Genomic DNA, 15,996 nt, shown 5'->3' on the forward strand with positions numbered 1-15,996 from the left:
CAAGCTATCTTGATAGCAATAAAGAAATATTTTCTAAAGGTCCAGCAGCACTGGATATTATTTTAATGAAATTTATTTTTTAATTTTATAGCAAAATAATCAAAAGTGCTAAACCTGACCACTTAATTTACAAAAAAATTCTCATGTTTTAAGCTATGATCATACCTTGTTATTTAGGTTAAACAACATAATTACACATTTCTACTGATTTCTATTCAATACTGAAACAAAATCAATATTAGTTGGTTTAAAAAAAGGGGAAAGTACCACAGGTATTGGGAGGGGGAAGTTACATAAAATATAAGAATCAGCTTATTGAGAAAATTGCAATTGTTCTTATTGCCTTTTTTTTTTTTTTTCCCAGCTACAGTTTAAGTCCCAGATACTCTGGCCATAAGCTTGTAGTCACTTCAAATGCTATGACTTCTCCCTTGGTCAAATGTCAGTGTTTTAAGGAGACCTCTGGCATTTCAAGTCAATTCAAATTATTTTCTCAGTTCCCACACGTTCCCTTTCCAACACGATCAGCATGTTGGAGAATGCAGTTAGGATGGTTGCAGTTATGTGACACAGTTTTCTGTGAAGGAAAAATGGGTTTTCCTCTGTCTTGAAAAGAATCACTACCAAGTCTGCACTAAGAAATATATTGAGAGCATTTGCAGAGTTGTTACAAGTATTTCTTAATCCGTTCCATTTCCATTTCAGTTCGTTTCCACAGTTAAATTAAAACCTGCCATCTCTCCTACTGATAAATAGCCAAGTTGACTTACAAAGGTTCTGCCTTCTGTCCAGCCTTCTCCTGGCTGCCTTTAGCCAAACAAGGTTCGCTGGTTCGCCACGAGCGCCGTCTGGCTCTCCCGCCTCTTTGCCTTCTTCTTGTGCTGCCTGATCTTCCAGCACACGGCGCTGGAAGCCAGCAGAACGAGTCCTGAGGACAAGAGGACCAGGCCAAAGACGGAGATGATGGAGCCATGGGAGTTGAAGATGTAGGCCACGGCGGTGACCACGGTGCCGGCGATGAGGATGACCACGCCGAAGGGAATGGTGCAGCGGTAGCAGGAGAGCTCGGCTCCCCCCGTGGCTGCCGTCAGCTGGCACTCGCTGACCAGAGGAATGGTGGTTATCACACAGTCATTGTTGTTGCTCTTCTCTGGGGGTACAGAATCAGGGAGCTTTGGGGTGCCCAGGATCTCTTTGATAGGCTCGTTTGTCATCTTGATTGTCTTGACTCAGCCCGTTCTTAGGCTAGAGCAGGCTCTGCTGAGTTCGTGCTGCGCTGTGGAGAGAAGAGCATGAGTTCAACCAATAATTACCAATTATGTATAAGACCAATTATATATAAGACAATAATTACCAATTATATATAAGACACAGAAGTATCCCCTTGGGATCACAAGCAACCAGACATTCAGACCCTACAAGGATTTCTGCACAAGATCAACAGTGACACGACTGATTGTGAAGGACCTGAATCATTTCTTGTAGTACTCAACAATATGTATGCAAGTTCTGGAAATAACAGAGTCACAGACCAAGACAGGAACCAGCATTGAAATGTTGTGGGCCAAATCCTACATTAAGTTATATCCTAAAGTCAGCATTTCTGGACATAATTTAGATTTCAATGGCATTACATTTTCTCACAAAGAGGTGAAGTTCACACACTGTTTTGATTTTTGCTCACACACTTTTCACACAGTTTCTTTCTACACCTACACACACTATATTACACAGATTTGCTCCACTGCACATCACAATAACACGGTCAAGTACTAGCCCAGCAAAAACCAAGATGAACAGTGAGCTCTTTCTCAGTGCAAGTGCTACTTAGGGAAAAAATTCAAATGGTCACAACAAGGTGTAGATGTGGGGGGAGTGAGGATGCAAACAGATTCCTGCATTCAGCTCAATTCAAGGCTGGTGAACCTCCAGTTACAGCAATATCCATGCCAGACTGACAGCTTGCCATTTACACTGGCTTCAAGCAAAAGCAACAGGTCTCTTGTAAATCCATGAAATTACATCCCTGTTACTTTGGGAGGTAGATTTACCATCATATTCACTCATCTCAGATAGAGCAGGTTGTTTTCCTCCTGTTTCCAGACTTCTTCCCTCAGTCCTGAAGGCATGCTCAGTTTGACTGCATCTGCACAGGACACAAACACCTTCTGGCTCTGGGCCCAGGGAATAATCAGAGCCCACCTGCTCAGAGCAAGAGCAGCCCATAGCTCTCCACCATTCCAGAGCTCAGCCTTGTCTCTGGGGCTCTGGGGACGTGGGGTGACTCTGGGGCCTGCAGTGAGCTCTGCCAACACCGAGGCTGCACACATGTGCTGTCCTGGCCCCGGCTCAGTGCACCCCAACACACACTCCAGAGACTGGGACACTGGGGAGCCACTGGGGAGCCACTGGGGAGCCCCTGGCTGTCCTGCTGTAGCAGCTCCCAGCGCTCCTCCACCACCCTGGCGTGGGCTGTGCCTCTGTTGCTCTCATGAGCAGCACGATACGCGGCTCAGGGAACAAGGAAGAGCGTTGGCAATGCAGTAATGCTTTTATCACTTTTATCACCTTCACATCTGTGACTAGGAAGTTAATTGCCAGATACTAGTATTCTCCTTTTCCTTTCCCACCACTCCACCCTTGTTGCTAAGATATATTTGCTCATTGTGGAGAGCCCTTGGTTTTATGTCTCAGTACCTCCTATAACTGACTGTGGGTTTTACAAGAAAGAGGATTTCACTCTTTTTTAAAAAAACAGGCTAAATGCTGGATATAGAGTGTTTGCATACAAAGTCCCCTTGAACCCTCAAGAGAGAAGAAAAGCCCAGATCTGATTTGCTAAAGCTTTTGTTGTACTGCTCTGGGAAGAGTGCTCAGCTCCCTGTGCAGAGCTGCCTGTGGGCTCAGCCCTGCCAGAGGAGCCTGTGCTTGCTGGGCACACACAGTGACAGCCCAAGAGGCATCAGCACACACTGAAACACTCTGGTCATCAGGAAAAACTTTTATACTGTGAGGGTAACTGAGCACTGGAACCTAGTGAAGTTTTGGGGCCTACCCTCGAGATAATCCAAAGCCATCTGCACAGTCAGCATTGCCTCGGTGCTGAGCAATAGGGGGTCAGACCATACGACCTCCAGAAGTCCCTTCTAACCACGACCATTCAATGATTCTGCCTGTTTCTGTGAGAGTACTCGGTATCTCCAAGGTTACATCTGTATCTCCAGTGTTATATCTGTGCTGACACCTCAGATATCCTAAATTCTCCTAGGTTCGGTAGCTGTGTTCTTTGAGTCACAATTCATGGTTAAATGCCTTTTAAATCAGACAGAAAGAGCCCAAGATAGCCACGGGTTTGCACTTGAGTGTCATTAATCTGTTCCCATGTGGATCTGAGCCCAGATTCTGCATTTTCAATAATGATTGACACAGCAGAGATGTACACTGCCATTATGTTGCTGCATTGCTTATCCATAAAACATTACAGAAGTTCATCATAACATAAGAATGTGGTCCCTAAATGTCACCTTTTTTTAATATTACCATTAAATTAGTATAACATTTTATTATCAAACTTGAGGGAGAAAAAATGTAAATATTTTGCATATAAAAGGTCTATTGGCCCAAATACACTGTAATAAGTACTCAAAAGTCTAAGTACTCTAACAGTCACTGAATTAGGGAACTGCCAAATAACTTGAAAAAGCCCACAATATGCATTATTATTCTGAAAAATTTTAACCTCTAATCAAAATGTATTTACTTCTGTCTCTAAAGTCGTTGTCCCTCTGCTTCAGCTGCATCTTCAATGAGCATTAAATTCTCCTAGACCTCCTGTACAGAGATTTGTGAAGAAAGGAGATATATTTATATAGTTACATTTATCAGGAATAAAAAAAAAATTCTAACCTATAATAATTAAGTCAATGGCAAAATATCTGTTGATTTCTGAGGAGCACGGTTTTTTCTGGAATAGGATGCAAGAAGGCAGGCATTCATATAAAACAAATAAACAACCCCCTACTGAAATACTATTAAATTAAATAAACAACAGAACCTATTTGAAGTGTGAGCAAAGGTATCTAGCCCTAGAAAAAAGGGCACTGGATCCTCATTGCCAGTAAAGTCACTTCTGACTTAAGCCAACAGGTGATTTGGTTCAAGTTTCAGGGTAAGAAATTTAGGCAAAGACACCCAGCAACACCAGCATCCTCTCACTAATCACACCACAAGTACTATCTTAAGGAGCTGCTTTGAGGTGGAGGAAGAATGTGCTTCTGTGGCAATCTGTGGCTAACCCTGGGTAAAGGGGAGAGAAATATTTCAGTCACTTATAAAGGTAAATTTAGATTTATCAAAAAGACATTAAATCCATCAGCATGCACACCTACCAGATCCAGGAGAAATCCATGGTCAAAGAGTGCTGAAGATGTCTGGTGTGACAATTCAAGGCAGAAAGAGCTGCTCGAGTCTTTGAAGTGTCAGATATTGCTGAGTGATGAGCTGGAGGTGCCAATATTTAGCATGGAAGTTTCCTACAAGAAAAGTTGTTGGATATTTATCAGCTTCTTAACAATAAAAGCCTTAAGTGTAAAACTTCTGCTGTGGGGTGACTCCTGCTCCTGACCCAACCAAAGCAGGAGATGTTCTCCCTCTGGCTCTCCTCGTGGCCTCTGCCTCTTTTATTGGAAGCAGCCACCCATTTCTGGCCCAATGTAACATTTTCCTTTGATGCTGTGACGTCCCAGTGGTATCATAACCAGTCAAGTGCCTCAGAAAGAGCCAGGCAGGAAAAGCCAATGCACAAGAAATATTGTAGATAAAAATCTTATTTAACTTAATTTCTATTGCTCACGTCACCTGTGTGAATAATGATTCAGAATACATGGGAGTTTGTCTCTTCTATGAGTCCAATTTCTTTGAGCAAATCACTCCATCTCCCTGCTCCTCAGACTTCCTAGCTGTGAACTAGGAACACACTTAACACTAAAAAAACCTGTTAGGTCTCTTCCACTATAGGAAAACTAAGTAACATAATCCCAAAAACTCAGAATAAAAAAAGGCAGATTTACACAGTTCAAGAACTCTCTGTAATAAACACAAGTCCACTGTATTTACTATTGTTCATTTCTGTTCCTGGATTTTTAAAAACAAGATTCGTAACTCCACGAGGGACAAGGAGGACTCTGCAGCAGGGCAGTGACAACTCTGCAGAGAGCAGAGCGATGGAAATTGTTATCAACTGCAGAAACAGCTGGGAAGTTACCAGGCTGCTGGGTAAAACTCACAAGGCAGCAGATTTATGTTGCTAATCTTATTCTTTATTAATCTTACACCCTTTCTAGAAGTGCACGATCACGGGAGATGATTTCAACATGGAAGCAGGAGTCCAAAGTGGGCATGAGAGTAAATTCACGAGAATAAGTCTGTGTAACATTAAACTTTAAGGGTTTTTCTGTTTTTAAGTTATTTAGACCCTGCTAACATTTTACAAACACAAACTTTTACAGGCACAAACTGCTGCTGTTCTCCAGAAGATCCTTGGAATAAGCCTGTGACATTGCCAAAGTATAAACAGCTGATTATTGAAGTTAGCTAATAATAAGGAAGTTTACTTGTTTATCTCATTGATTATATTCTTTTCCACAGGACCTAGCAATTAGTTTAACTTTCTGAAAAGTTTGGAGGGAATACAGGAAAAAAAATCCTGACTTCAGATAAATAATCTAGATTTCATTACAACAAATGCAGACCTCTGAAACGTGCTTGCAATCAACTTCTACTTGGATTACAGCAAGGTAACATTTGTTTGAAAGCTCTTCCCAGCACGATTGTGCCCCCTAAGCCACTCTGACAGCATCTTCCTCGAAAAAAGTTATTTGCTTGTCAGTTATTTATTTGTATTTATCCCAGACTGCACACAGTTTAGATATTTTTATTTTAAATTAATGTCTTTATAAAAAATTCTGACAGAGCAACTTCTTAGAGTTGAAATTTCTTCCCTTTTCCTTCCCCCTCTCACCACAAAACTGAGAAACAGAAACACATGAAATCTCTACATGAAGCTCCCAGCGTTTTAACTCGGAATCATTTCAATGCGGTGCTCTCTCAGGAGGCTCCTACATATGGAGTATCTCTGTGCAAGGGCAAAGAGCCACTACAACCCTTTCCTCTTTTTCATATTTTACTTATAGCCAATGGGACACATTTGAATTTTCTACCTTCAAGCTCTGGACCAGGTTCTCTCTATCTTACAACACTTCAGGCACCTTTTTTTGCTTATGTAAAATCAAAAAAAAATCATAATGCTCACACTTCACACCATGGCTATGCATTAAAGTGACTACGGAAAATAGCCTAAGGAGTCCCTCTGTCCCGAGAGGAGAGCCTGAGTTCATTCAGAATTCAACAGACCACAGTGATCCTCAACACAACCCCGCAGCTCTGCCCAGGTGAACGCTCCTGGAAATACACAACCAGAATTTGTACTTACAAGACTTCGGGACCATGCCCTGAGCAACAGAGGCAGCAGAAGAATACACTGCCTCCAAACCAGCTGCCTCAGGATGCAGCAAGTTTCTCCCACCAAGTTTTTAAGTAAAATCATGAACAGATTTAAACTCTCGCACCTTTTTCGTTTTCCCGGCATAGCCGGGGTGTAGGATGGGAGCCAACCCAGCCCCTACACAAACCAACTCTGTTATGTCCCAGTTGCAAAACTTTCGAACGCGCCTGCTGCACGCCACACACACACCTGGGCTAAAATCCTCCTGTCCCCGAGCACCTCTGCAAGAGGGCAGAGAGGCGAGCAGGCGGGGAAAGCCCTGTGCCCGTACAGCCCTGCGGAACCGGGGGACACCGACCCGCACCGGGAGCGGCTCCGGCTGCCGAGCCCCGACGCTGGAAGCGGAGACAGCCCTGTGCCGGAGCGGAGCCCGAGCAGCCCCGGGCAACCGGCACGGCAGCCGGAGCTCCGCAGACAGCGGGACCCGGAGCTCCGCGGGCATAGGAGCCGGAGCTCCACAGGCACAGGAGCCGGAGCTCCACGGGCACTGGGAGCCAGAGCTCCACGGGCACGGGAGCCAGAGCTCCACGGGCATGGGAGCCAGAGCTCCATGGGCAGTGGGACCCGGAGCTCCACGGGCACCGGAGCCGGCGGGGGCGCGGCCGTGGGGCGTGCGGCTCCGGGGCTGCCAGCGAGCTGAGCCGTGCCAGTCCATGCCACAGGCTGGGCCAGTGTGCCATAGCACGGGCAAGTGTGCCATAGCATGAGCCAGTGTGCCATAGCCTGAGCCAGTGTGCCATAGCACGGGCCAGTGTGCCATAGCACGGGCAAGTGTGCCATAGCATGGGCCAGTGTTCCATAGCCTGAGCCAGTGTGCCACAGCATAAGCCAGCGTGCCATAACACGGGCCAGTGTGCCATAGCGAGCCGTGCTTAGCGAAGCCGAGCCGTGCCTTACCTCCCGGCCGCCGGGCGGGACTGCGGCGGCCACCAGCCCGCAGGCAGCATAAGAGGGGATGCAGCTCGCCGCACAAGGGACTGTAAACAAAGTTCTCGGTGAGAGCGAAACAATTAAGGGACCGGAGCAAATTCAGCGGCGGGAGCTGCGGCAGGCGGGGCGGCAGCGGGACGGTCCCGGGGGCGGGGGGGCCGTGAGGGTGTCCGGGCTGGGCCGGGCGGGGGCCGGGCCTGGGCCTCTCCCTCCGCCCCGCGCTGCTCACAGCTCGGCTCAGGGATGCGCACGGCGGGGACAGCGGCGGGGACAGCACCGGGGCCGGCTCCGCACCGCGCCCTGCCCGCGGCCGGTCACACACACGGGCCGGGGGCGCGTCCTGCAGCCCCCTCTGCCACCCTCCAGCCCCCTCTGCCACCCTTCAGCCCCCTCTGCCACCTTCCAGCCCCTTCTGCCCACCCACAGCCCCCTCTGCCATCCTCCAGCCCCCTCTGCCACCTTCCAGCCCCCTCTGCCATCCTGCAGCCCCCTCTGCCACCTTCCAGCCCCTTCTGCCCACCCACAGCCCCCTCTGCCCTCCCGCAGCTCCCTCTGCCCTCCCGCAGGCCCCTCTGCCATCCCGCAGCCCCCTCTGCCATCCCGCAGCCCTCTCTGCCATCCTCCAGCCCCCTCTGCCATCCTCCAGCCCCCTCTGCCCTCCCGCAGACCCCTCTGCCCACCCACAGCCCCTATTTCTCTCCAGCCCCCTCTGCCACCTTCCAGCCCCGTGCCATCTCGCAGCCCCTATCTCTCTCCAGCTCCCTGTGCCCACCCACAGCCCGTTGTTCTCCCCAGCCCCCCGTGCCGGGTGTCAGGGCCATCCCGGCTGCAGCAGTGCGGGTCAGGGTCCGTACCTGTCCTGTCCTGAGCTCGCTGGGTGCCCGTGCTGGGTCACTTGCAAGCACAGTCCCTGCCGGCATCCAGATGAACCCCTAGCTCAGGAATTAAAAGAAGAGGAATATAGCTCCGGATGGCATTCTTAAAGGATAAAGTTTTATGTATAATTTAGAAATATTTTAACTGTTTTTTCTAAGCTTTAATTACCCATTTTTGCAGCACATCAAATACTACAGGGGTTTGGAAAGGATGGGTGTGGGTGTGTGATAATTTTTTACCATGATTTCTGTTACTTCAGACAAAAAGCAGACAAATTAGGCTTTTAAGTCTTGTAAACGGACATATTTGAATTTTGTGGTTAAGCTCAACCAAAGTTTATATTTAAAAGGCACTATTTTATCAATGATTGATAAAAGAACAGTGCACCAGATGTATTTAATCACCCACTGTGTCTCTGAAGGCATGCATGTACTTTTGACTCCCAGGGTGAAATCCTGGCCTCACAGAAATTAATGGCAAAACTTCCACCAACTTCACAGGGGCCAGGATTCCGTCCTGTGTGTTGTTAAGAACCGCCCAGTGATGGAGACCCTGCCAAGGGTTCATCTCCTGCAGACAAATCAACCAGCTTCTGGAAAAGCTCCACAGCTTTCTGCAAGAAACTGTCACTTTCCCCCCCCCCCCCCCCCACTTGCTGCTGCTCCTGTCAAACACATCAGCATTTGAGCAGGAATGACAAAGAAACTGGATCTGAGTGGAATTCCGTTAGGCAGGATCTCCTGACCATTGTCTGGTCCTTCCCAATGCAGGCAGCCATGTCTGTAATATCTTTATTAGATTTCACAAGTTCCACCTCAAAAATAACCAGGTTTCCCACTCCTCCTGTTGGAGACTACCAGCCTTATTATTTTGATATCTAGGAACCTTGTTTTTAGCTGAGTGGGTTCATAGACAATTCTACATGGGCAAGTAAATGTTTGGCTGAAGCAGCTACTCTCTCTTTTGACAATTAATCCTCTAATGTCGTAGGAGGGAGAAATTAAACTCTCTTGGGATTTTTTTTCAATCATTTTTTCAGATGTCTTACCAGCTTCTTCCACAGAAGTGCAAGTATTTTCCTGGCCTACTAGAAATACTAACATTTTATAATTTTCTTCTGATTGTTCAGGATGTCTGTTTTTTTTCTCCAGTATCAGTTTAATTTTTCACTTTATATCAGAAATTCTTGCTGTTTGCACATGTGTGCATGACCTAAATTTCACCCCATTCCTGTTACATCAGTTCCTCTCTAGTCCTTCCAGTCTCATATTTGGTACTCCTCTGTTGACAGAGAGCCTCCCTCTCAGGCTTACACCATCCACAGCTCCACTAGTACATTCTTATTTTTTCATGCCAACTCCATTACTGAAAGTCTTACATAAAATACTGAAAGTTTTACATAAGATATCTCATGAAACTGATTTTTTAAGGAGCTATTCTAGTACACATAAACAAGCACCGAAGCTGGGCTTAGAATTCATGTTTCTGTTCAAATAAATGCCCTAACAACAGGCAAAAAAGTCACACACTCTGCTAGACCTCACGCAATTCTTATTTCTTGCTGTGAAGAATAAAAGCTGCAATAGAAAGTGATGGGAATGAGGGGATGGCTGAGAGATCAGTGTGCTCTTCCCGTGAAGGATGGCTTTGTAGCACTCAGGCACTGAAGGCTTTAAAACAACTTGAGCATCAGCCCTCTGGCCTTTTAAAAAAAGGGATGACTGACAACCTCTGCCTTTTAAGGCGCTGCTGTGTTCTGAGCACGGCTCTCCGAGGATGTAAGGAAAGAAGGAGCAGACACACCCGGGGCAGCGCGTTCAGCACCTGGAGAAATTCAGTGCAAGCAGCTGAGGAGACCTCAGGGCTGAGCAGCAGCTGCACAGAGGGGTTACAGGTTCACAGTTTTGGACTGCCAGGCTTCAGTGATGCATAGCTCCCCTTTAGGACCTGCCCTAAATGACAAAATCTCCTCCCAGGGGCCCAAACACAGCTGCTTAGAGGGAAGTGCAGCCCCAAAGCTGGGCTGATAAGCAAGAGGCGTGTGTGATTCTGGAGCTCTGAGAGAGCAGTTTGGCTCCTAAATTGAGCAATGCTGTTGCTCTGCTGACTGAAACACAGTTGCAATACTTCATGGCTTCCTTTGAGTTTCTAACAGTCTCCTGGGCCTTAACAGCACAGCAAACAGTGACTCACTAATCTGGCAAAGTACAACCATTGTGGGCTCCCTATTCACTTAGTTTGTCTTACCTTTTCCCTAACCCACCACTGAATTTTCCTTTTATTTTATCCCTAAGCCCACACAGGGACACAACACATCAGTTTACTTCATTTTGTGAAACTTTCAGAAAGTGTCCTTTCAACATGTTCAATATATATTATAAATTGTCCTTACCATGCCATGCAGTGTATGAGTTTTGTGATGAAGAATGGAGTCCAAAACCAGCCCAAAGACAGTTAAGCCAGAGAAGCAAATAATTTCACATAAAATGCTGTAGCTCCCCTCTCCTGAACACAGTTTACCCCCCAGTTGGTTGATAGCTGTGCAAACCAGCCACTCTGTGGGTAATCAGGCTCATGAAATGGATGTGCTTATAACGACTGTGAGAAACCTCTTTGGTGGCTGGGAATATGGAAAGGAATTTTCTTTGAACTCCATTAGATCCTACTTGTGCTTTGGTCAACATCAGCTATCCTGCTGTGCATGTGAACTTTGTTATTGCCTTGCTTGACTTTCACTTAATCTTCCTGCAGTGCTGAAGAAGACAGGATATCTGGAACTGAAAACAATTATTCTTATCTCCTACTGCTTTCATAATTACATGAAGTTCCCATTCCTTGTGTGGACATGTGCTTTTAATTAGCAGAGGGATGCATCACACCACCAGAAGCCAATTCCTCAACCTTGCATAAGTTGGTTACAGAACCTCTGGATCCTTGGCCAGACCTCTGGATCCGTGGCAGCTTTCTGGCCAAGCTGGGGGAAGCGTGGGAGCAAACTCCAGGCACTGTAATTTCACCATAACCAGGATTTTTGTTAGAGACTATTGCAGTGGCATGCAGCAGATTCAGCTGAGAGTCAAGTTCAAAATAGGAATTATTTCTTTTCTTGGTTTTCCACCTGCACTGAGTCACCCAAAGAATTTACAGGGCTCTAAGACATGAAGGGAAATGCAGACAAAAAGCTGAAAAAGTGACTAGTCCAAGTTAGTGGATGGGGTCAAGAGACATTTTATTTCATTTGCTTCTCTTCTCAGTAGGTAGGGTGTAAAGAGCATACACTGTTCCCTCTGCAAATGGTCTGTCTAATGAACATGGAGCATTTCAGCCAGCTTTTATTGACTCTCCAACAAAAGAAAGAAAGTTATGAGTTCTAAAGTAAGCTATACAGGCCATTGGCTGAATTACTTCCCGTCTGATGAGTCTTTCTGTGTCCTACTTCTCTACAATCCTTAGGACTAAATTTATACACAAGATCTATCTAAAATACTGCACAAAGTTAAAATACACAGCTTTTCTCTTTCATAATAGATGACTTCTGTGAAATTTACAGTAAGTCAAGTGTCTGACCTAAAGGGCAGTTAAAAAAAAGAAAAAAAAAAAGAATAATTGCAGTAAGACCAAATTAAGTTCTTACTGTTCCCACAAAAGAGAGCTTTTCATATATATCATCTGCTTTAGCATCACCTGCTAAAGGAAGTTTAGAAGTATTTCTACATCCATGTAAACAAGTCAAGAAAGTAGAGGGTGTGGTAGTGATAACTATTTACCAAACCAAGTGAAGATCTAAACAGGCTGGTTTATCTTTTGAATGAGTCATTTTAATCATGCAGGTAATGGCGAAATCCCTTCCTTCCTACAGTGAAGTTTAAAATTACCCCTCTTTCCTCAGGACCAGGTAAATACGTTGCACCTCTTTATCTCCAGTTTATTTGCAGTGGGAGTGCATTACTTTCCAGAGAAACTGTGGCTACAAGATGGAAATCAAAGCAAATATGGCCAAATGAAAGAGATGGGTTCTGACACCAGGAGTCCAGCTCAATAAACTATCTACCAAAGGTAAAAAATACTTCATATCAGAAGGCAGAAAAACTGCAGAACTCCAGTTACCCTCTAAATCCTCTTCTATTTGGGTGGAACTGTTGAAACTAGATACTCCATACAGAAACAGTCATAGTTTGGGGTTAAATTCAACTCTATGAAGAAGGCCATTATAAACCAGTATTTAATAGCCACTTATGTCAGCTCAAGCAGTGCATGTTTTGTGCTATTTCTCTGTAAAAATCACCCTAGGTGACCCTCCCTGCCTATATATATATATACATATATATATAAAATACAATATATATATAATACATAAAATATATAAAGGTTTTGATGTAGCAGACAGGCTATATTTTCTGTGTACTCTAAAAATGTTGAAAAACCAGATTTCCCTTTGACTCATACAAGAGAGGAGAATATAGACTGCCTTACACATGCATGGCTGTGATGGGAGATGCTGTTGTTACTTCTCAGCTTTTTGGATGAAGAATCATCTTCTTGAAACTGTAAGAGTCATGAAACAATTTGTGAGAAAGGCTTTTACATGATGAAGTCAATAAATCAACAGCAGTAGAAGCTTATAATTGCCTTGGCTGTGTATACTAGAAATGCAAATGTACAAATTGTATAAATGGTAGGGCAGGACTACTCAGCAGCTTTGCAAAGTTTTTGGAATTACAGTAGTATATAAATGTCTGCACAGTAGTTGAATTCATCAAAATCCCACATCTTTAGTTCATCTTCAAGAATTTTTCAAAGTGCACCAGTGCCACACAGAGACAGATAGAGGAAAACACAATACAGCTGGGAACATTCTCTCACATATGGATGTCCATACCCAAAACAAACACTGAAAATCACCTGGGGCCTGAAAACATCAATCTAGTATTCATTGCTGGTTTCAATTCTGGCCAATATGATTTTCTGATGTAGGAGTTGTCCAGTTTCCTGGTTTTGTTCCATGCCACAGAATTCATTGGATTACCCAGCACTGATTTCAGTAACAGAAAGGTTAGGTGTTAGCAGGGAATTCATACAGATTTATTTCCATTCTAAAAAACAGGTGGAAGATTTAGGTATATTAATGCCACTGACAGCCCAAATCAGCAAGTTGCCTTGAGGTACATTTCCCACTCAGAGCAGCAACAGCTAAACAGAATCATAAAATCACAGAATGGTTTGGATTGGAAGGATCCTTAATGATCATCTCTTCTCATTCCAACCCTTTGCCATGGGCACTGATACTTCCTACTACAACAGGTGCTAAAAGCCCAGTCCAACCTGTCCTTAAACACCACCAGGGATAAAAGCTAAACCTTCCCATACCAGAAAGCCTGGCTGAAACCAGGTCTGCTAACTACAACACCATAGGGTAACTACCCTGAAGCCTGAGATCCACCCAGTATGCAGAACAAGTTATGGGCACTTCTGAAACTCCCCCTCATAACCCCAGAACAGTAATTCTCTATTTTCCCTTAAATTTTCCCTTAAATGGGTCCGTGGTCCATGTGTGGGACTGGACTTTGCTGTGTCCAGGCTGCCTTTGGGTTCCTGTTCCCAGCTGGCCCAGCACAGCCGCTGCCCACAGTGCTGGGGCAGAGCAGTACAAAATCACTCCTGAACTCATCCCAGCCCACAGCCACTACCCAGCAGTGAAGATTCTAAAGGACTTTAGCTTCTATCCCTAAGCTAAGGGCAATACATGGAAATACAAGGGATAAATAATAACACTTACGTAAACATACATGAAAAGAGAAAATAAACTCTCAGAACAGCTTATGCTTTCTTAGTAATCACCACTCCTTACTTACCAAGAAAAAAAGGTCACATAGTAATGCCTTTTTTGAAAGCTTTTGTCCCTAGAGTGGCCTTGTGAGATAAATCTATTTTTCCATGAAAGTGCTGGGGAAACAGGGAGTGGTCAGGCAGCTGAAGCCAACTTACTGATGCCATGTAGACAACCATATAATGCAAAACACTGACCCTAAAATAATAGGCAACATGGAGCTGTGATCACTTCAGTCCTTTTGCACAAACAAAGAGATCAGACAATCTCACAGGCATGTGCCCTTGCTGCCTGTTAATGATCAGTTCTTGACTCACAACTCCTCCTTTTTCATACTGGTTCAAAGTCACCTCTGTGCAAACAAGAGCCACAAGCTCTTTCAGTTTCCCTGAGCCCTATTTCAGAGAAACAATGGGACATAGAAGTGAGACAGAAATCTGACAAAAGCTTTGCAAAAGTAAAGAAATATTTCTGCAAGAAAAAAGAAAAACAGAATTAGTCTCACCTCCAGGCCATTGCCTCAAATTCCATTTTAAAGACCAGCTCCTCAGCTGGGTGGGCAGCACAGCTTCACTCAAGTCAACTTAGCCAAGAAATTACTCATAAGGGATGAGCCATAAGAAATGTATTCCCTTGATATCTGGAGAACCAACTGCGCTCACTGAGAGCATGCCATTTTAAGTAATGTTTAAGGAAAACAAAAATCAGCCAAAATATTTATATCTATTATGTAAATATTAGTAATAATGCTACACATAAGATTACTACAAAAAATAAAAGAACTGAAATGTTTGCCAAGCAGTCTCAGTGGGGAGATGACATCAGGTAAGATATGAGCAGATACTTATTTTCATTACTGACATTATTTTATGAAGATGGTACAGGTCAAGTTCTGGCATCAAATTTACATACTGGGAGGAAGTTTGTGAGATGCAATCTTGCCTTCACAAAATGCTCTCTGCAAAAGTTTTCTGGACTGTGCAAGGATGAGGGTCAGCCTGTATGTCCAAAGCAGTCAGCCAGAAATCCTCATGCTCTGCTTGCAAACCAATTGACTGGAACTGGAAAGGACAGCTGACATAAGTGAACTCTTTGTCAAAGAGCTCAGCCACTTGGCAGGGAAGCTAGAAACACTACATTATTCCAGCCTTGCACAGAGGTTACCACCAAATACATTGGCTGGTGCTGCCAGTCAGTAGGTTTGATGATGTCCCGCTGCTTGTTTTATTCTGAAGACACAGTGTTCAGCAGGAAAATCTCACAGGAATTAGAAGAATAGAGCTGTAATGAAAACAGATTTACAACTCCTGGGAGAAAACCTGCCATAGTCACATTTTGAAGGCTTTAATGCTTGGCTGAGTGTGATAGGCGGTGTCACTGCAGGCCTGAGCAAGATGCAAAATGTGTCGCTGGCAGCGGATTCCTCCTGCCCGGGAGCTCATCCCAGTGAAAGTTTTTTGTCTCTTTCCATCCTGCCTACCCCAGTGCAGCCCAGTGCAGTCCAGTCTGCCATGGCCAGAGCCTGCTGCCTTTCCTCCCTGCCAGGCTGGCGGGGCCTCGCTGGGTGGGCCAGGGCCACGCTCACCTGTCAAGCAGCTGTACAGCAGTTTGGCTTCTTTTATATAATACCCTCATATGTACAGTCCATAAGGAAAACTGCCTGTCCAAATGTGAAGACATACAAAAATACATGTGCCCATAGTGTTCAATCTGTGTCCTTGGGGGACACCCCAAAGGGAAGGCCCTGACCAGCGCACCCACGGACCTGTCCCTGTTCTGGTTCCAGGCTGATGTCACACAC

The 15,996-nt window shown here is 45.0% G+C and overlaps 1 protein-coding gene across 1 annotated transcript; it reads right to left on the reverse strand.

Moving 5' to 3' along the window:
* Positions 1 to 367: 367 nt before the first annotated feature.
* Positions 368 to 7,630, reverse strand: TMEM100 (transmembrane protein 100). The gene is made up of 3 exons (XM_074555016.1): positions 7,460 to 7,630; positions 4,389 to 4,532; positions 368 to 1,276 (listed from the first exon to the last, which is right to left on the reverse strand). The coding sequence occupies exon 3, from the start codon at positions 1,212 to 1,214 to the stop codon at positions 810 to 812; it is 405 nt and encodes a 134-aa protein (XP_074411117.1). The 5' UTR covers positions 1,215 to 1,276; positions 4,389 to 4,532; positions 7,460 to 7,630; the 3' UTR covers positions 368 to 809.
* Positions 7,631 to 15,996: the final 8,366 nt, after the last annotated feature.

The sequence above is a fragment of the Zonotrichia albicollis genome, chromosome 19 (assembly GCF_047830755.1).
Source record: "Zonotrichia albicollis isolate bZonAlb1 chromosome 19, bZonAlb1.hap1, whole genome shotgun sequence".
Classification (NCBI taxonomy): Eukaryota; Metazoa; Chordata; class Aves; order Passeriformes; family Passerellidae; genus Zonotrichia; species Zonotrichia albicollis.